The sequence below is a fragment of the Hypanus sabinus genome, chromosome 18 (genome assembly GCF_030144855.1).
Source record: "Hypanus sabinus isolate sHypSab1 chromosome 18, sHypSab1.hap1, whole genome shotgun sequence".
NCBI lineage: Eukaryota > Metazoa > Chordata > Chondrichthyes > Myliobatiformes > Dasyatidae > Hypanus > Hypanus sabinus.
This window is the reverse complement of record NC_082723.1, coordinates 16616960-16638827: the sequence shown is the minus strand read 5'-3', so window position 1 is coordinate 16638827 and position 21868 is coordinate 16616960. Positions and strand designations below refer to the sequence as shown.

Genomic DNA, 21868 nt, shown 5'->3' with positions numbered 1-21868 from the left:
CTCATGAGTTTATAAAACTCCATAAGATCACACCTCAGTCTGCCACATCCAATGAATAGTGTTGGCCTGCCCAACCGCCCTCTGAAACCCAGTTCCTCAAGTTATGGCACCATACTCATAATTGTTTTCTGCTCTTAATGGTGTATTTCCCATCACCATCCTGATGGCTTGTCTGTTGTGGCAGTCGCAGCAAAATCCATTTCGGGTTCTACTGTTCAGTATCGGTATTGGTTTGTTATTGTCACATGTACCATGATACTGTGAAAAGCTTGCCTTGCACAGAGATCAAATCATTACACGGTGGATTGAGCTAGACTAAATGGGCCAGTATTAAAGTAGATCCAAAATATAAACTGTCTAAATATTTAATGTCCAGCATTTGCTTTAAGTGCTAAGAAATGATCGTATACTCCCCGAGGGAGCTGCTGCAAATGCGCAGAATCTCAGGGTCTGTCGCATGCAACAAACACCTGGCATTCTGTGCAACAGCTGCACTGCAGATGGGTAGCACTTAGCCAGAACTTGGGATAACGTCACCTTCCATTAGGCAGACAGAAAGTCAATGCTTCAGGTCAGTCCTGCTGAAAAGATACTGATCTGAAAGGTTAACTGTTTCACTCTCTACAGTCCGACCTGCGTGCTCTGTTTTCGTCAGAGTTCCAAAGTTTGCTTTGGCTTTCACTGATTTCTTAAGACAGGCAAGGTTCAAAGAGCCTTCTCCCACCCCAGGAAAAGAGAAATCATATTCCATTATCCTGTGTTGCACCCCAATATGTGTACCAGCCAAAGGAACAATCAGATTTCTTCAGAGATAAATCCTTTGGTTTGTTTACAAATTTTATTTACCCTCTATTTCTAAAATTATACTTACATAATAGAAAATTCTTGTTTTGCCATTTCAAGGAAGCAGCCTCATTAATAGGCTTGTTCATAGATGCCACCCTGACACAAATTCTCCTTATCTGTTTCAAAACTTTGTTTACCAGGACAGAACAGAGCAAGTATTAAAATGTTTACTTAGGTGTGCGTGGGCGCCCTCTCCACTGCAGCACATCTCCTGGTCTGCTCAATCTGCAGCACTGTTCACGATCCAGCCCGTTGGCGAGGCCCTGGTGAAATTCTCAGGCCTGACCGCTCCAGTAATATAAAATGCTGCATCAGCTGGACAAATACATCAGCACCAGCTCAAACCACGAATCCAGTCATCACTTGTCGCCACACTTCACGAGTCCCGTCCCTGTGGTCAAGCAGCTTCCATGTTCTCATGATTGTGCAGTGTTCTCACACTTGGATTGTGTTCCCACAGTTACTTTGAAGCTTCTGCAGCAGGTCACGTATGCCCAAGGCCACGTTGGTGAAGACATTCAACACACACAGAAAGATGAACCCTTTACCATACAGCTAAATGTCCGATAATGAACTGTGGTAGTCTCAATAGAAAAAAGCATAAAGGTTCTCAGTTGATAATAAAACAGCAAATCTCCGTTGGATCTCCATTTATCTTCTGATCCTTAGGTTTCTTCCTGGAGTCAGGAATGACGAGCAGTTTAAATTCCAAGACTACAGTTTATTTTAGAGTACAAAAAGACATACAAATACTAAGCTAACTAACTAAAGAGCTGAGAAATGATGCTAAGGGGTGTATGAATGTGAAGACAAAGGAATAAAGAAGAGGCCAAGATGGAACCTCTGAAAAATCTATCACTTTTATAAGAAAAGGAAAACTCCTTAGACAGGAATAAAGCGGTTAATAGACTGTATAATTAAAACAATTACATCACATGTGTAATATGCTAATAATTAGCCAATGGAAAATGAGAAGGATGATAAACCATTAGTTTAGCTGCTGTACCACTTTCTGCCAGTGAGTGTGAAAAATACATGTTTGTTTAGAAAAACCTCAAATCTTATAAAATATTATTTTAAAAAAACAGTAGTTTCCAACAGTGTATTTCAGCATAGGTTTAATGGATAGTGTGGCATTATGGCTGAATGCTTGTCTGTAAACCATTATCCCTGTTTTCAGTTTGCAGATTTCCTGTAGAGTTCAGCATTGCAACTGTGATTATAGTGTCATGAGGTGCCACATAAAAGGTGTTTGTTCTTTTCTTCCAGTTCCTCCAACAATCCGAGGAGCCAATGCTACCAAAGAGGTGAATGTTCACCTGAACAGCCACATCAGTCTAGAGTGCGATTCTCACGGTGTTCCAGCTCCTGGGATAACATGGCTGAAGGATAATCGTCCCATTGTATCCAGCCCCAAAATGACATATGTGGAGAGAGGTCGGCTGCTGCAGGTTAACAGGGCTCAGGCATCTGATGCAGGATGGTATACGTGTCGGGCCAGGAACATTGCAGGGAGCGTCAAGAAGTTATACAAAGTGCAGGTTTACCGTAAGTTCATTAACCTCAAGTTCTCCACCGGCATTGATCAGAATGTAGACATTGGAATCTTCATTCCAGTTGTATAGTCTCACTTAGTACAAGTCCAGATTGTAGAGTTGGGTAGAGTTAAGCCAATGTGAGTTAGGAATGATTTATGATTGTGTTGTCAGGACTTGAGGGACTGGCTGAGGAGAGGTTGATTTAAAAATTAGGCAAACTATTATTGAAATACTCGGTTGGTCAGGCAGCAGCTGTGGAGAAAAAATAGTTCATCTTTCTGTATGGAAGATTTGTAAAGTTAGCTCTTCTCTCTGCACAGATGTTGCCTGACCTGATGGTTATTTATCAGAATCAGGTTTAATATCACTGGCATATTTTGTGAAATGTGTTGACTTTGCGGTAGCAGTACAATGCAGTAGATAATAATAGAGGAAAAAAACTGTGCATTACAGTAAGTATATAAATAGTTAAATTAAATAAGGAGTGCAAAAATAGAAATAAAGAAGTAGTGAGGTAGTATTCATAGGTTCAATGTCCATTTAGAAATCAGATGGCAGAGGGGAAGAAGCTGTTCCTGAATTATTGACTGTATGCCTTCAGGCTTCTGTACCTGATGGTAGCATTGAAAACAGGGTATGTTTCTGGTTTTTCTTTAAGATTTCTGATGCGTCAATACTTTGCTCCTGATTTTAGCCTGTTGTGAAGAGCAAACCTTCGCACAGTTTATGCTTTCATATCTTGATCTCTGGAAAATGAATCTAAAGCTTATCACCCAATGAGTTTCCCCTTGCTGTTTGTTTTCGTTTGAGTAAAAACACGCGCGCATGCACACAGACACACTCACACACACACAGACATGCTCACACACTCACGCACACACACACACACACACACACACACACACACTCACACTCACACTCACACACACACTCACACACACACCAAACACATTTTCACTTTTAAACGGAAGCTGATTATAAAAGAAAGTGATTTCACTTTATGCAGTGACTGTCTTGAGTGTGTCTCTGGAATTTGTAATAAGGTCAAAGGCAGTTATTACCATTTACTACTTTTTCATATTAAAAGGCACCCACATAAATATATTACAGAAAGAAGGTACTGCGTGTAGCACAACCAAAACAGGCCACAGAAGTATCTTGTTAGCATTAAGGAGCAGTTGGAAAATGGGGCACTAAAGCTTGAGCAAGAGGTGACCTTATAGATGTTTACAGCATAGGAAAAATGAAAAAGAAGCTGTTTATGACAAGGCGTTTTTGATTCAAAGTTGTGAAGGGCAAGTTCAGTACATTTATGAGGAAACATCTCTTCAAGAATAAAGATAAATTTCTAACACATTAGATGGTTACACAGCTCTTGTGGTGACTTTGAGTGACAGTTGTTTGGCCCAAAATCGTATGTTCACAGCAGTTTTAAAATCCATTTCATTCCCAATTTTACAGCTTGCTGCAAGTGGTCAGGCCTTTTGCCCTCACACACTTTCATGTGGATGTGATTGTTGGCACCGCTATTAAACTCTCACCATTCAGTGGTTATTCACGGCCAAGAGGGCAAGGGATGTTCCGAAGGAGTCACAAAATATTGCATTGTTCAGTGCATTCACGGAAGAGTGATGCAGCATTCTGTTCTCAGTGATGTGAGGAAAAGCTTTCTCTATGTAGCATGCAGACAAGCTGGAAAGTACTGCCTGCAGATGTGGTGAAGACAGGTTCCTCTGTGAACTGGATAAATACCTGGTGAAGAGGCATCTGCAGGGCTACACAGAAAGGGCTGGGGAGAAGGACTGGGGAATTGCTCTGGGAGGGTGCCGCACAACGGGCTGAATGGCGCTTTCTGTACTTCAGCCACTTTTTGATTCTAGAACTGGATCAGTTAGCCTTAAGGGAGGAGTGGTAGAAATGCTAAAATTGGAGTTGGTTCCCTGAATTACAGCAGGAATATCGGCCGGGAGTAACTGGAAATGCACCTATTAATGGCACAGTACAGGGTGGGAGCTGGTAAACATGACGTATCCTGTGGCAAAAATCTCTTGTTTTATAAATCCAGAATTCCAGACAAATTGTATAGATTGCTGTATAAAATAATTTTTAAAAATCTATTTAAGTTTTAGAATACTATATTTTTCATTATTAATCATAGAATCATAGAAATCTACAGCACATTACAGGCCCTTCAGCCGGCAATGTTATGCCGACCATGTAACGTCCACTAGAAACTGCCTAGAATTTCCCCACCGCATAGCCTCTATTTTTCTAAGCTCCATGTACCTATCTAAGAGTCTCTAAAAAGACTCCGGCTCCACCACCATTGCTGGCAGAGCATTCCATGCACTCACTACTCTCAGTGTGAAAAACTTACCCCTGACATCCCTTCTCTACCTCTTTCCTAGCATCTTAAAACTGTGCCCCCTTGTGTTAGTCATTTCAGCCCTGGGAAAAAGCCTCTGGCCATCCACACAATCAATGCTTCTCATCATCTTATACACCTCTATCAGGATGCCTCTCATCCTCCATCGCTCCAAGGAGAAAAGGTCAAGTTCACGCAATTTATACTCATAAGGCATGCTCTCAAATCCAGACTTACAAATCTCCTCTGCACTCTCTCTATAGTATCCACATTCTTCCTATAGTGAAGTAGCCAGAATTGAGCACAGTACTCCAAGTGGGGTCTGACCAAGGTCTTACGAGGGGTGATTGATAAGTTTGTGGCCTAAGGTAGAAAGAGTCAATTTTAGAAAACCTAGCTCATTTATTTTGCAACCTAGTCCCCTCCTACATATACACACTCAGTCCAGTGACCGTGGAGCATACGGATCCCTTCTTTGTAGAAGTGGTCCACAGCAGGGGTGATTGATAAGTTTGTGGCCTAAGGTAGAAGGAGATGAGTTATTAATTTCAAACTTTCTGCATTATCACTCAAAGAGTTGAACTGCACGTGCATGTAACGAGAGCGTCTTGGACCTCCAGGTGGTTCACAGCAGGGGTGATTGATAAGTTCGTGACCTAAGAGTTATACAGCTCTCATTACATGCACGTGCAGTTCAACTCTGAGTGAAAATGCAGAAAGTTTGAAGTTGATATATTATTAACTACCGTAGGCCACGAACTTATCAATCACCCTGCAGTGGACCACTTCTGGAGGTCCAAGACACCGACTTCTACAAAGAAGGGATCCGTATGCTCCACGACCGCTGGACTAAGTGTGTAAATGTAGGAAAAATAAATGTGCTAGGTTTTCTAAAATTGACTCCTACCTTAGGCCACAATCTTGTCAATCACCCCTTGTGTATAGCTTTAACATTACCTCACAGCTCTTGAACTCAACCCCATGGTTGATGAAAGTCAACACACCATAAGCCTTCTTAACAACACTGTCAACCTGCACAGTAGCTTTGAGTGTCCTTTGGACAAGGAACCAAGATCTCGCTAATCCTCCACACTGCCAAGAGTCTTACCTTTAATATTATACTTTGCTTTGTCATTGTCCCAAGTAAAGTTCAGTAAAATATGAACAAATACAGAAATATTGATTGTATTAAGCAGTGCTTTGTGAACAGGGGCTGTATGGCAGTGTACCAGTTAGTGTAATGTTTTACAGTGCCTGTGATAGCAATATTGGGGTTCAAATCCTGCCACTGCCTGTAAGGAATTTGTACGTTCTTCCCGTGACCATTTGCATTTCTTCTGGGTGCTCTGGTTTTCTCCCACATTCCAAAAGACATACAATACTGTGCAAAGGTCTTAGCAACATATATAACAAAGGTGCCTAAGGCTTTTGCACAGTACTGTAATTTTACATATTGCACTGTATTGCTGCCGTAATAGAAAATAACTTTCACAACATATGTGAGTGATGATAAACCTGATTCTGATATGAATCTCTATTGTGGACTGAGAGTGGGAAGGGGGCAAGGAGAGGGGAATCATAGTTGGGGAGAGGGGAGGGAGAGGAGAGGGAGTGGGAAGCACCAGAGAGACATTCTGTAATGATCAATAAACCAATTGTTTGGAATCAGATGACCTTGCCTGGTGTCTCAGGACTGGGTGTGTCTGCACCCACCCCTCCCACAGTGCTCTACTCTCACCATTCCCAGCATCCTTTGCTCACATCAGATGAACAAACATTCTCTCCACTACGTGTTGACAAATGCAGTACTATGCAAAACTCTTGGACACATATATGGATAGTTAGGGTGCCTAAGACTTTTGCACAGCACTATATGGGTTAGGGTTAGTAAATTGCTGGCATGCTATGTTGGTCCTGGAAGAGTGGGCAGCATTTGCCTGCCACCCCCAGCACATCCTTGGACTGTGTTGGTCATTAACGCAACCAATGCATTTCACTCAACAACACACACAAAATGCTGGTGGAACACAGCAGGCCAGGCAGCATCTATAGGGAGAAGCGCTGTCGACGTTTCGGGCCGAGACCCTTCGTCAGGACTAACCGAAAGGAAAGAAAGTAAGAGATTTGAAAGTAGTGGGGGGAGGGGGAAATGCGAAATGATAGGAGAAGACCGGAGGGGGTGGGATGAAGCCATCTATAGGGAGAAGCACTATAGGGAGATGCTGCCTGGCCTGCTGTGTTCCACCAGCATTTTGTGTGTGTTGTTGTTTGAATTTCCAGCATCTGCAGATTTCCTCGTGTTTGCTCAATGCATTTCACTGTGTGTTTCAATGTAAGCGTGACAAAGCAAAGCTATTCTTTAATCTTTCAGCCTATTTTTCTGCTTTTTAAATCTATATGACATTGGCTTGTCATTCGTGGCTAGGGGTTAATTTGTCTCTTTTCCCCCTCTTTAGTTCCACCCAGCTTTGATGAGAACTCGGGCCGATCTTCAAAGAAAAAAGTTGTCATTGGCCATTCGTTGATCCTGAAGTGTTCTCCAAGTGGTTACCCACCTCCTGACCTCTCATGGCTCAAAGATGGTGCCCTGCTGATGGGCAATGACAGAATTCAGTTACTGGCCGGAGGGAAGACCCTTAAGATTAAGAATGCTGAAGCAAATGACGCTGGCACCTATGTATGTATAGCTCGCAATGCTGCGGGAGAGCAACAACTTCATTACACCACGGACATCTTAGGTAGGCAAAGTTCTATTGAAAAGATATTGCTAAGAAAGACGAAGACACTATTTAAGAAGAGATATGCTAGTGTTGGAGAGGGTCCAGAGGAGGTTCATTGGAATAATTCCCCAAAAGAAAGGGGTAACGTATGAGGAGCATTTGATGGCTCTGGGTATCTATCACTGGAGCTTAGAAGAATGAAGGGAGTATCTCATTGAAACTTAAAGAATATTGAAAGGCCTTGAAAGAGAGGATATGGAGAGGATATTTCCTATAGTGGGTGAGTCTAGGACCAAGGGTGCAGCATTAGAATAGAGGAATGTCTCTTTAGAACAGAGATGGAGAGGAATTTCTTGATCTAGAGGGGTGGTGAATCTGTGGAATTCATTGCCTCAGATAGCAAGTCTTTGGGTATTTTTAAAGCAAAGGTTGATAGGTTCTTGATTGACAAGGGTGTCGAAGGTTGTGGGAAGTAGGCAAGAGAATGGATTTGAAAGGGGTAATGATCAACCATGATGGAATAGTGGAGCAGACTCGATGGGCCAAATTGGCTAATTCTGCTCCTATACCTCATGGGCTTACGGTTAGGAGACCAGATATAGAAAGATAGATAGATACTTTATTCATCCCCAAGGGGAAATTCAACATTTTTCCAGTGTCCCATACACTTATTGTAGCAAAACTAATTACATACAGTATTTAACTCAGTATAAATATGATATGCATCTAAAATCACCCTCCCAAAAAGCATTAATAAATAGCTTTTAAAAAGTTCTTAAATAGTTTACTAAAGTGCATTGAGTGGTAACTTAAGCTCAGTCCTAACCCCGGCAGACGTGAGGCGTCCCTCTTCTTAATGCTGCCTTCCCAGCACGCCACAACAAAGTAGCTTCAATCTGGCCTACAGGTTTAACCCTTGCAGATTTATTGGAAGTCTCTTTGCTTTTTGCCTGGAATTGAATATGAGTTGGTGTCAGTGAGTGAGAGTCCACAATACAGAACTTAATCGGCTGGCAAATCCATAGGGAACCACTAGCTGTGTGTCAAATTGTTCCTGACTTCTATACCTGCACATGGTAAAGAGCAAGTATAGAGTGTGCTGGAGATAAGATGCAGGAGAATTTAATCTCTTACACTGTCTTTGCGCTCACTTTGAGGGTAGGAGCTTTCTGTAACTTACTGAGCCAATGGGCTGGGTACAGTTTGCATTTGGACCCTCCGTTGTACACCAGCCAAAAGTGATGGATCTGACACAGGCCCACTGATCGTTTGCTTGGGATTTTGATTATAAAGTTAAATTTAGATAAGTGACTTGTTTATATTTGTTTATTTCTCACATAGAACATAAAACAGTACAGGCCCTTCAGCTCACAATCTTGTGTCAATCTTGATGCCATTCTTATAATAAATGTTCTCCTCCTGTGCATCTTCCACATTCCTCCATTTCCTTTGTATTTGTGCACCTATCTAAAACCCTCTTAAACTCCACCAAACTGCCTGCTTCCATTGTAACCATGGTAACCAATTCCAGGCACCTACCATTGTCTGTGTGGGAAAAAAAAGCTTGCCTTTTACATCACCTCTATAATTGAAATGTTTTAAATTAATTAAAGGTAACTCGATGCTTTTTCAAAAAAATCTATTCTTAATTTGTTAAAAATTTCTAATGTACATTGGCCACTTTGTCAAAGGCTGCCAAGTGAACACCCTTGGGGGGATCATCTGAAGGCCCCGTCTCCAGTTGTGGCCTTTTCTAATTGCAGGCTTGCTGCTGAACCAAGGCCTTAGGACCTTGGGAACTGTGTGGCTGCAAAAGGTCACTGTTTGAAGGGGTGAATTTAATTAGTTCTGAGATACCACCTGGAATAGGCCTTTCCAGTTCGCTGACAACCCCAATTTAACCTCAAACTAACCCCAGAACAACTTATAATGACCTATTAACCTACCCAATACATGTTTTGACTGTAATGTTCTTGATACAGTTGAGTGTGATGCTCTGACGGTGAAAATTAAGGTTCTTTCATGTAAAGTAATGTACCTTAATTTAGTGAAAATAGGGGGAAATAGTTTCAACCAAAGAGAGTGGCCAAAGGACTGGGTATAAATCTGAGGTGAGATTAGGGTTATTTTTATGCAGTAGCTTGTGTGATTTGCCAGTCAGAGCAGTGAAAGCAAATGAAATAATAACTCTGAAATGGAATTGGTTTCAGACCTATAAACCAGTGTTTCTGATAAAGTGGCTAATCGCATAAAGAGATGTTCCATGCCTGGTGATCTCTCGGGTGTATTTGTATGGACTTGGGGTCGGGGGGGGGGGGGGGAGAGAGAGAGAGAGAGAATGCAGCCAGCGACCTTTCATCGCTAGGAAGTGGTTAAGGGAGAAATATGACTTCCACTTCCAGTTGTGTGGACTATGAATGAGGGCATTTTCTGTTTAAGATGAGAGGGGAGAGATTCAAAAGAGGCCTGAGGGGCAACATCTTCAAGCATAGTGTGGTGTGTGAATGGAACAAACTGCCAGAGGAAGTAGTTGAGGCAATTAAAACAGCAGCATTAAAAAAATACACATTTGGACAGGTAGATGGTCCGGAAAGGTCTAACAGAGGTTCTTGACCTTTTTTTTGATGCCATGGACCAACACCATTAAACAAAGGGTCCAAGGACCCCAGGTTGGGAACCCCTGGTCTAGAAGGACAAGGGGAAAATATGGAGAAATGGGAGTAGCTTGGATGGGCTTTTTGGTTGGCATGGACAGGTTAGGTTAATGGGCCTGTTTCTGTGCTCTATCACTCTATAACTCTAAGAAAGGACTTTTTTTGGATAAAAATGTCCCATCTTTTCTCAAGGAGATGCTAACCAAAAGAGAAGGTTGTCAATATATTGTTCCCTATGTGAAATGCTGCTGTCAATTGTATCCACAGTCCCTCCTCAACTACTGATTGGAGAGTCTTCTGATGTGACCGTGACCCTTGATAACCCACTGGAGCTGTCTTGTCAAGCAACTGGTCACCCACCACCAAAAATAACGTGAGTTCCTATTCTCATCTCTGGATAATTGCTTACAGAAGATGCTCATGGTAATCATTTGCATGTCATTGTCAATTCTGATACATCTCTCTGTGGTGTGTCCCACGCGGACGGTGAACGTGCAAGACATTGGATGCTGGCTGTAGAAGCGAACAAGGCTAATTGAGTATGGTGTTGGAACAGCCAAGAGTCAATTTTCTTCATCTGTAAAGAGAACTTCGTACATTCCCAATGTACACTGGAATGTTAAACACATGACGTGCTGAAGATGCTGCAAACCTTGAGCGACACACTCAAGCTGGGAGATCTTGACAAGTCGAACAGCATCTATGGAGTTGAGGTTACTGACCGAGGCTCTTCATCAGGACTGGAAAGGAAGGTGGGAAAGGAGAAGCCAAGATGAGAAGGTGGGGGAAGGGGAAGGAGTGCCAGGTGATCAGAGAGACCAGGTGAGGGGGTAAGGTGGGGGTTCGGAGAGAGGGAATGAGGTAAGAAGCTGGGATGGGATAGGTGGAAGAGGTAAAGGGCTGAAGAAGGAGGAATCTGATAGGAGAAGACGGTGGACCATGGAGGAAAGGGAAGGAGGAGGGTTACCAGAGAGAGGTGATGGGCCTGTGAGGAGAAGAGAAAGGGTGAGAGGGTAATCAGAATGATGAATAGAAAAAGAAAGAAGGATTGGGGGGGTGGAGGCGGAAGCAATTTCCAGAAGCTGGAGAAATCAATGTTCAAGCTATCAGGTTTGATGCTACCTAGATGGGACATGTGGTTTTGCTCCCCCAACCTATGTTTGGCAGTGGAGGGGGCCATGGACAGACATGTCAGAATAGGAAAGGGAAGGGGAAGTGAAATGGGTGGTCACCAGGAGATCCTGTCTTTAGCAGCCATTAAAGCAAGGTTTTTATAAATTAATTCTAACTGTAATATTGGAATGTTGCTGGTTGGATCGGTGTTCTCTGCCTCAGTGTGATTCCTTACCAAAAATCCAAACATGTTCTCCCTAGAATGGTGAGCGTTTCCTTCCACATCCCAAAGACACGCAGGTTAGTAGGTTAATGGGTTGCCGTAACCCGTGGATGAGTGGTAGGATAGAATTGATGGGAATGTGGAGGGAATCAAAAATGGGATCACTGTGGTATTAGTGTCTGAAAGTTGGAGTGGACTCAGTGGACCACATGGCCAGTTCCTGTGTTTGACACTCATGTCGGGCCCATTTTTCTTTTAGTCTGAAGCAGATTTTGGCCCACGGTGATATGAATAGGCAGTTGTGGTCTTAACACGGACTCTTAAGCTCTTGAGTGTGGAATCAGCTGCCAGCAGAAGTGGTGGATGACGGTTTGATTGCAACATTTAAGAAAGGTTTGAATAGGTACACGGCTGGGGGGTTATGGAGAGCTACAGTCCACGTGTGGGTTGATGGTCTGTGCAGAATAACAGTTTGACATGGACTAGATGGGCTGAAGGGCCTGTCTCTGTGGCTCTATTGTCTTATGGTCAGGTAAATGCTCATTCTTTGATAAGAATACAACTAACAGGAAACGCTCAGTGGATTGCAAAATTAATGAAGATTAATGACCTAATGGAGGCCATTTGGCCTGCTGTGTCTGTGCTTATCCAAGAAGAGCTACCTAACCTTCAGCACTCATTAAACACAGAACACAGAGCTTTACAGCACACGATAGGCCCTTTGGCCTACGATGTTCCGCTGGTTTTTAATGTACTCTTAAGTTCAAGCTAACCTTTCTCTCTCATGTAGCCCTCCATTTTTCTCTCATCCATGTGCCGACCTAATAGTTTGTTAAATCTCCTTATTGTACCTGCCTCTCTCACCTTGCCCTTGCCGGCTACAACTCTGCAGCCCCATCCCCAAGTGCTGTTTAAATATGATGATATTTTCTCCCTCTCCTACCCTTCCATCAGTGATTTCCAGATCCCCAGTAACATCTGGGTGATTTTTCTTCTCATTCATTTTGAAGAACTTAGATTTTTACACAGTCTCATGTCTTTCTGATTCTGCTCCTATGATTTGTAATCTTACAAGTGTAAATGTCACTCTGTTCATGGTTATTAAGAGTATTTTCACTCTTTGAGGCAGACAGTCTTCAGTCCAGTTCCAAACAGGACTTATCATTGTTGTGAATATCTGACTTTATCTTGTGTAACAGAGCTTGATTTCTTCCTTCCTGTCTGTCAGGTGGCTGAGGAACAGTGTTCCACTTACGGAGCTGGACGGTGACCAGAGCAGACTCTTTATTGGCCGCACGAGGCTGATGGATGAGGGCCACTATGTCTGCCTAGCCAAAAATGAGGCAGGCGAAGAGAGAGGAGAGTTTGATGTCACAGTCCATGGTACAACACTTATAAAACTGCAACAATTTGTGATTGTGATTTAACCTTGATCATCCATGCCATGTAAGGGTTACAATCAAAAATGCTTGTTCATATCAGCAGTGCAATATTCCAGGGAGATGTGTACCATTCTCGAATTACTTTGAAAACATGCTCAATAAGTTCCTTGATTTTAAATTTAATAACTTTTTCATAAATGTGGGAGTTGCTCCCTCTATTTTCCAGATAGAACTGAGAGATGAAAGGGAAAACATCTTTTAAATCACTCAAGTCCAATCTTTCTCAGATGCAGTCGATATGTATCCAAATGCTTTAGTGCCTGAAACTTTCTGATTTCCTGTCCTCCAATGTGAGGGCTGAAGTAACATTTTATTGTGACTTTTTTTGCCAGATTCGGTGCCAATCTTATAAGCAAGCTCTCTCCTTTCCCACAAAGGTAAAGATCCTCACAATATATCAGATACTGTACTAGAGGGGCTTTGTTGGCTCTGAAGTACTAAGGGACATCCAGACACTGCTGAAGATGCGAATTGAATTTAAGTTTGTCTTTCAAATCCTGTCTGGCAAACTCTAAAGGTTTAACAATACATCACCTGAAGTCCATGTTTCTGGAAATTAGCCCCCAGGGTCTCAGTCCTTTGCAGCTCAGCCTTAAATCTTTTCATTTTTATGGATGGAGCAATCAATTTTGAACAGTGAGAGTACTTTGAACAGTGATAACCCAAATAATACTGCAGTGAAACAGTATTCACATATAAAAAAAAGCTGGTTTCAATCTAACTGCTTTTGCCTCTGGATTTGATTTGTGTTGCTGTTTCAGCCTTGAGTATATTAAGATTTCTGAGCTATAGGAAACAGCCAGGGAAGTGGAGTTGAGGTCAAGGTAAGATTGGCCGTGATCTCAATGGAGCAGCCAATTAGGCAGTGTGGTGCCTCCTGCTCCTATGTTCTGCTGTGCATATGGATACACGCTGAAATACACAATTTTTAACAAACCTACACTCAGTGGCCACTTTATTAGGTGCACCTGTACCCCTACTCATTAATGCAAATATCTAATCAAACAATCATGTGGCAGCAACTCAATGCATAAAAGCATGCTGACATGGTCAAAAGGTTCAGTCATTGTTCAGAGCAAACATCAGAATGAGGAAGAAGTGTGATCTAAGCGACTTTGACCATGGAATGATTGTTGGTGCCAGATGGGGTGGTTTGAGTATCTCAGAAAATACTGAGCTCCTGAGATTTCATGCATCACAGCCTCTGGCGTTTACAGAGAATGGTGCAAAAAAAAAACAAAATAAAAAAGACATCCAGTGAGCTGCAGTTGTGTGGGGGAAAAATGCTTTGTTAATGAGAGGGCTGAGGAGAATGGCCAGGCTGGACTGAGCTGACAGGACGGCGACAGTAACTCAAATAACCGTGCATTATAACTGTAGTGTGCAGAAGAACATCTCTGAATGCATGTCACATTGAACTTTGAAGTGGTTGGACTACAGCAGCAAAAGATCATGAGCACACATTCACGCAGTGACCACCTTACTGGGTGCAGGAGCTACCTAATAAAGTGACCACTGAGTGTATATTCATATTTTAATAAAATATTAGAATGGCAAAGCACTTAGTACAAAATATTTGTCACCTGCCTTTTATGGGTGCAATTTCATCTATATTAATTGCTTGTTCCAGTCTGCTTAATTTGCTTTGATCAATTACCCTAATTATTGACTTTATTTGGTATCTAGTCCCCCCAGTGGTGAGGATTTTGGGAGCTGAGAGTTTGTCCGTCATGACTGGTCAGTCTGTTGCATTGGAGTGTGCTGTTACTGGAACCCCAACACCTTTGATTACGTGGCTGAAGGACGGACAGGTGCTCAGCAGAACAAATGGGAGCCTTAAGGTAAGTACTGACTTTTGACTCACACAGTTATAGAATCTTCTTTGGATGTCAGATTCCAGGCAGAGGGGATTCCGACAGCACCAGAGCCCTGAGTCCTAGAGTGTCGTCTGTGTCAAGTTTTCACGTACCCCCCCCGCGAATGCATGGATTTTCTCCTGCATCTTTGGGAATACACCTGGAGGAAACTGTGTGTTCATTGATGGTAGGCTAATTGATCAGCACAAATTGATCTGGTCTGGTGAGTAGGTGAGCGGTGGCATCTGGGGTGGGGGTGTGTAGACGAAAATCTGGGGATTTATTTTTTAATAGCAAAGCAACACACACAAACTGCTGGAGGAACTCAACAGGTCAGGGGGCATCTGAGTAAATAAATAAACAATTGATGTTTCAGGCCAAGATCTTTCTTCAGGACGGAGAAGGGCGGGGGGAGGGGAAGGAGGCTAGCTGGAAGGTGACTGGTGAAGCCAGGTGGGTGGGAAAGGTCAAGGGCTGGAGAAAAGAAGGATTCTGATAGGAGAGGAGGGTGGAGCTCAGAGAAAAGGGAAGGAGGAGGGATCCAGGAGGAAGTGAGAGGCAGATGAGAAGAGGTAAAAAGCCAGAGTGGGGAATAGAAGAGAGGAGGGGGAGGGAATTTTTTTAACCTGGTAGGAGAAATTGATAATCATGCCATCAGGTAGGAGGCTACCCAGATGGAATATAAGGTGTTGTTCCTCCAACCTGAGTGTGGCCTCATCGCACAGTAGAGGAGGCCATGGACTGACATGTTGGAATGGGAATGGGATGTGGAATTAAAATGGGTGGCCTCTGGGAGATCCTGCTTTTTCTGGTGAACAGAACATAGGTGCTCAGCAAAGCAGTCTCCCAGTCTTTGTTGGGTCTCACCGATTTACTGGAGGCCACACCGGGAGCACCGGATACAGTATGTGACCCCAACAGACTCACAGGTGAAGTATTACCTCACCTGGAAGGACTGTTTGGGGCCCTGAATAGTAGTGAGGGAGGAGGTGTAGGGGCAGGTGTGGCACTTGTTCCGCTTGCAAGGATAAGTGCCAGGAAGGAGATCAGTGGAGAGGGGCAAATGGACTAGGGAGTTGCGTAGACAGCAATCCCTGCCAAAACCAGAAAGTGGGGTGGAGAGAAAGATGTGATTCCCCCTTCTCCAGCCCTGTCCCTCTTTCTCTAATCAACTTCCCAGCTCTTTACTTCACCCCTGCTACCTCACAGCTTCACCTATCACCTTGATTTTCAAACTGTCAGGTTGGAGGCTACCCAGATGGAATACAAGGTGTTGCTCCTCCACCCTGAGGGTGGCCTCATCTTGGCACAAGTGGAGCCCATGGACCGACAAGTCGGTACAGAAATGGGAATTGGAATCTAAGTGGGATTAATATAATGAGGTGGCTGATGGATCATTTGGACTTGGGAGGGTGAAGTGCCAGTTTCCAGACGAATATCTCCCCGGCCCCATGGCTAAGACTGTACAAACACGTCACTGCGTGCTCATTTATACCACAGGTGTTCATACAATGCCAACCAGCAAAAGTCAACCTAACTTGACAATTAATTTTAACTGATTACCTGTTGAAAGTTTGTTGTTTCGTATGGCAGGTGCTTTCCTCTTCACACTTCTAATTGGTTTTTGTCAGAGCAGGATGAAGGGCGGCCCAGGAGGGGCAGACACGAGTCTGTCCATTCAGGAGCTGCGGTTGGATCTTGAAAACTTCCTGAAAGTGATAAAATATTAAGGATAATCTATTGTCCAATCCTTTGGAAATCTCAATAGTTTGGTATGTGCTGGTATTTGCTGTCCTCCCTCTCACTTCCTGGGTCCCACTGCCCACGCTTTGTTGCATCCAGTCCCCACATTCATGACTTGCTGGGGGCCCTGCTTCCAGTCATCTTTTCCCTCACCAGGACTCCTTTCCTACACTCCCATCCACCCACTAGGGCCCTGGCTCCAGCATTCCTTTTCATCACAACCTGTTGGGGCCCTGCCTCCTGTCATCTTTTCCCTCACCGGGACTCTTTCCCTACACTCCCATCTCCTCTTCAGGGCCTCGGCTCCTACTCTCCCAATCCGACTCATAGGACCTCTGTTTCCCCTACTCCATCAGACTGACAGCATCCCATTTCCCATGCTCATTTGGATTTTAATTACATTACCATGCAGCATCTATAGAAGTAAATTAAAAAAAAGTTAGTGAATTCATGTTGAAACGTGCAATAGTCTGGAAAACCTGCAGTCGAATTACACCAAGGCCCGAGTGAACTGGATTATGAGAATTGCCCTGTTATAACATTATCACTAGGCATCAGTTAACATTATCTGGTGAAGCAAATGTGCTTTATGACAAAGGAAAGGACAGTTTCAGTCTCTTAGGGAAAATCAAGAAATATTTATGTTGGGAAAGTAATTGAGAGAAAGAGAGATTGACCAACAGTGGGAAGAGGAACTGGCAGATAGTGGGGGAGGGAGAGAGATTTGCTCACAAACAGTGGGGAAGTGGGAGAGAGACAGAATGAATGACAGACAATAGGAGAGAGGAAGAATGAGAGAAAGAGAGTCTGATGGATAGACAACACACACAAAATGCTGGAGGAACCCAGTAGGCCAGGCAGCATCTCTGCAAAAGAGTACACAGTCAACACTTCTGGCCAAAACCCTTCACCAGGACAGGGTCTCGGCCCAAGGCTTCGACTGTTTACTCTTTTCCTCTTTTCCATAGATGCTGCTTGGCCTGCTGAGTTCCTCCAGCATTGTGTGTGTGTTGCTTTGGTTTCCAGCATCCACATATTGACAGAACAGAACATGGACACTGAGAGACTGAGGGGCGGGGGTGGGGGGGTGGTAGTGGAGAGACTGACTGATGGACAGGATGGGTGAGAGAGAGCGAGAGAGAGAAAATTATTGACAGACAATGGGTTGGGAGTGCAGAAAGGACTGACTGGGGGAAATCCAAGAAACTAACAGAGCCTCAAAACCAGAGTTGTCCCATTTCAACTAACACCTCTGTATTAACTCCATTTGCCTCACAGATCAACGGAGCGACTCAGAGAGATGGTGGCATTTATTCCTGTGTAGCTACCAATGAGGCAGGTGAATCTGAACAAGCTGTCAAAGTAATTGTGTATGGTAAGTGTTGCGGCAGATCAGCCTAACACAACAAAGATTCACTGGGAAAGACGTACCAGTACAGTGCACTGGAATTCCAGCAGTTTGGGATGTTAAAAGTTATTCTTTTTTGACATGCAATTTAATTGTACTAATTGTTCTCCAACATGTTCTCCATCTTTCTCAAAAAGATCTACCCTACATCATTCTTCCTTTTTTGGCATGCACTCTGCGGACAAGGAACTGTTCTTTCCGTACATTACCAAGCACAATACAACTGGAGTCAAATACGCTTTTCACGTCAGCCACTATGATGGTACTTGTTAGGGAAGCCCTGCTTGCAGGCAAGAGCAAACGAAGACCAGTGATTGGTCACCCGGCTGTTGAATATTAACAACTGAGCCACTCACTCGTGTGTGTTGTTCCTTCTTTCGATCCAGTAATTGGAGACAGTGATCACAATTCCCTAATCTCAACATGTTCCCATCGCAGTGTAATGTGTAGGTCCATGATTGAAAAGTGATTTGAGAAGTAAACTGCTAATTGTTACGGACTGTCACCAACACTCCCTCTTTGTTTTTAACAGCTGCGTGAAACATTCATTGCTCTGAGGAGGAATCTTTTATGTGGCCTAAAAACTGCACAGCACTATAAATATTTTTTTCCCAATGAAGTTCAAAGTAAAGTTATTATTTAAGTACATATATATAGTCATCATATATATGTACAACCCTGAGATTCATTTTCTTGTGGGCATACTTAATAAATCCATAATAGAATCAATGGAAGACCACATCAACTTGGGCATTCAGCCAGTGTGCAAAAGCCACCAATCTGTGTAAATGTAAAAAGAAAGAAAAATTATTATATAAGTAAGAGTTAAATAAATATGCATACTATGAATACTTAGAATGAATAGCTGTGTGGCAACAGAGGCCATGTGCACGGGAGCATTTCAGTTACAGCGTGGCCATGCCCTCGGACAACTTAGAGGGATCAGTGACTATGACCGAAAATTTATTCCACTATTACGTACTAAACTAAATGAATCCGTGTGCTCTACAACATGTTTCAGAATATCACTCTTGTGTGTTCATGTTAACCGTACATTATTAAAAATTGAAGGTTAACTTTATTAGTCACATGTCCATTGAAACTGTACAGTGAAATGCAACGTTTGCGTCAAATCAAATCGACGAGGATTGTGCTGGGCCACGCTTCCTACCCATAACTCACTAACCTCACTGCACGTCTTTGGAATGTGGGAGGAAACCGGAGCAAATAGCGGAGAGCCAGGCAGTCACGGGGAGGATGCCCAAACTCCTCAGAGACAGCGGCAGGGAATTGAACCCAGATCAGTGATCACTGGCACTATAACAGAGTTGCACCAACTGCCACACTGGTGTTTTAAAGTGATTTTATATTACCAACGATATTTTCTACCACTTGTTTTTTTGTACTTCAGAGTTTCCTGTTATAGACACTTCTGTCGATACGAACAAAACTACGACTGTGAATCACTCGATATCCTTCGACTGTGTTGCCACGGGAACTCCACCTCCTAGTAAGTATGGCTTGTTGTCCACTGAAACGAAATCTGATTGCTTGCTCCACATTTTCCTGGGGTTATGACAGATAAATGGCTCTGAAATTTCAATAAATATCTGTAAAACAATCAGAAATACAGGTAGATGTCAGCATATAGGAACATGTTAACTGCACATGTGGCTATTTATCTTCTAAAATAAGTCAATATTTTCCTACCTTTTCACATCATTAGCAATTATTTAATAACACTATAATTTTCTCAGTTGTTTATAAACATAAGAGATTCTGTTGATGCTGGAACTGCAGAGTAACACACACAAAATTCTGGAGGAACTGTGCGGCTCAGGCAGCATCTATGGAGAGGAATAAACACTCAACATTGTGGGCTGAGGTCCTTCATCAGGCCCAAAGTATTGACTGTTTATTCTTTTCCATAGATGCTGCCTGATCTGCCGAGTTCCACCAGCATTTTGTGTGTGTTTTCCAGTTATTATCCTTGAGCTTAGAAACATAGAAAACCTACAGCACGATACAGGCCCTTCAGCCCACAAAGTTGTGCTGAACATGTCCCTGCCTTAAAAATTACTAGGCTTACCTATAGCCCTCTATTTTAGTAAGCTCCATGTACCTATCTAAAAGTCTCTTAAAAGAACCTATTGTATCTGCCTCCACCACCATTGCTGGCAGCCCATTCCACACACTCACCACTGTCTGAGTAAAAAACTTACCCCTGACATCTCCTCTGTACCTGCTTCCAAGCACCTTAAACCTGTGTCCTCTTTTGGCAACCATTTCAGCCCTGGGAAAAAGCCTCCGACTATCCACACGATATGCTTGCCCAAAGCGTTTCACAGATATGGTTGAGTTGTTGGGTATGAAACTATGGAAGCTAAAATTCCTTTCTCCATGGTGCGGCATTGATTTGTGGAGCTTTAACACAGCCATCTTGTTTACTCCCTTTGTCACCAACTGACCTTTGTTCCTTTGTCACCTAGTGTTGACTTGGCTCAAGGGGAACCAGTTGATCACAAGTATGGCTGGCGTCAGCGTGCTGGAAGAGGGAAGAACTCTACAGATACACAGTGCTCAGGTGTCGGATAGAGGACTGTATCGCTGTGTGGCATCCAGTATGGGTGGCAGTACAGAACTGCAATACACCTTACAGGTTTATGGTGAGATGGATTCTATACACTGTACCTCTGACACAGGGACGTCCATGTGCAGCAGTCTGCCATAACTTCTGTTCACTCACCTTAGCAGCAATGTTGTGGGAAATTACTGAGCTGAGGCCAGCTCTTTGTCAGTGTGGTAGGAAAAGCCCAGAATGAGATTATGTTAGTCTGTAGGACAGCTTCTTCCTCTCTGCCATCCAATGGACATAGAACCTACGAACTGCCTCAGTAAAATACTTTTATTTTTGCACGACTTACTTAATTTAACTATTTTATATATATACATTTGCTGTAATTCTCAGTTTTTTTTCTCTATTATCATGTATTGCGTTGTACTGCTGCCACAAAGACAACAAATTTCACGACATATGCCGATGATATTAAACCTGATTCTGATTATCAGTGGAATACAGGCTGGAGATTTGGGAGTGGATCATTTGGCTGTTCTGTCTGGCCAAACTGACCCATAGTCTGGAGATGTTGAACAGAAGGAAATAAATTTAAGTTAGCAAAAGACACTGTGGCACTTGCATCTCCAGTCACACAACTAGTAGCAGATTACAATTGTATCGCTATACTCTCTCTCATTCTCACTGCAGGTCATAAACAAAAGAGATTCTGCAGATGCTGGTGTAACTGTCAGTTCGGCTAGCAGCTTAACTGGGGAAGACAGCCCTCGGCCTGGCCAAACTTAACAAATCTTGTTTGGGTAGATGCTGTGCGATGTGTCCCCAGTTACAAATCAGTACCCGGAAATAACAAACAGTACAGAATATGCGATTAAACAATTGAGCTTTATAATTGTTAATTTGACGATACGGTTAGTAAAGAAACAAAAAAAACGAAAAGGGCCCATTCTCATGAAACGGCCTAATGCGCAACATTGGAGCTCACTGACAAGGCTGTTCGTCCACCATCAACCTCCTCCAAGCGTCACTGACCTTCGAACCCTCAGTCCAAGTCCACTCCATCTGGCAGACTACCAACTCTCTCCATTCGCGTCTTCTCTCCTCATCTCTCCCCGGCAAAAGACCGTGAAATCCCTGCTCCCAGACCCACAAGAAGGAACAACATCCCTCTCATTGGATAGACCCACATTCCAAAGCCCTGTTATCTTTAGTCATAACCCAGACATTGCTGCTACAGAGAAACCATTACATTAGCAGTGAAACCTTACAGCTTGTTACACAGGAAATCCAAAGCAAAACACACAAATTGCTGGAGGAACTGAGCAGGTCAGAGACCAGGATCTGTTTGATATCAATGCTTGTTTACCTCAGTCCCTGTGTTAATA

At 43.2% G+C, this 21868-nt stretch overlaps 1 protein-coding gene across 1 annotated transcript in view; it reads left to right on the top strand.

The window, feature by feature from the left end:
• Positions 1-21868, top strand: part of LOC132407358 (hemicentin-1-like) — a 460355-nt gene that overhangs the window by 252213 nt on the left and 186274 nt on the right. The window contains exons 31-38 of the mRNA XM_059993728.1: positions 2116-2394; positions 7206-7487; positions 10391-10496; positions 12688-12842; positions 14588-14742; positions 17779-17875; positions 19320-19418; positions 20398-20574. Coding sequence (XP_059849711.1) covers positions 2116-2394; positions 7206-7487; positions 10391-10496; positions 12688-12842; positions 14588-14742; positions 17779-17875; positions 19320-19418; positions 20398-20574 — 1350 coding nt within the window. The remainder of the gene's footprint in view (positions 1-2115; positions 2395-7205; positions 7488-10390; positions 10497-12687; positions 12843-14587; positions 14743-17778; positions 17876-19319; positions 19419-20397; positions 20575-21868) is intronic.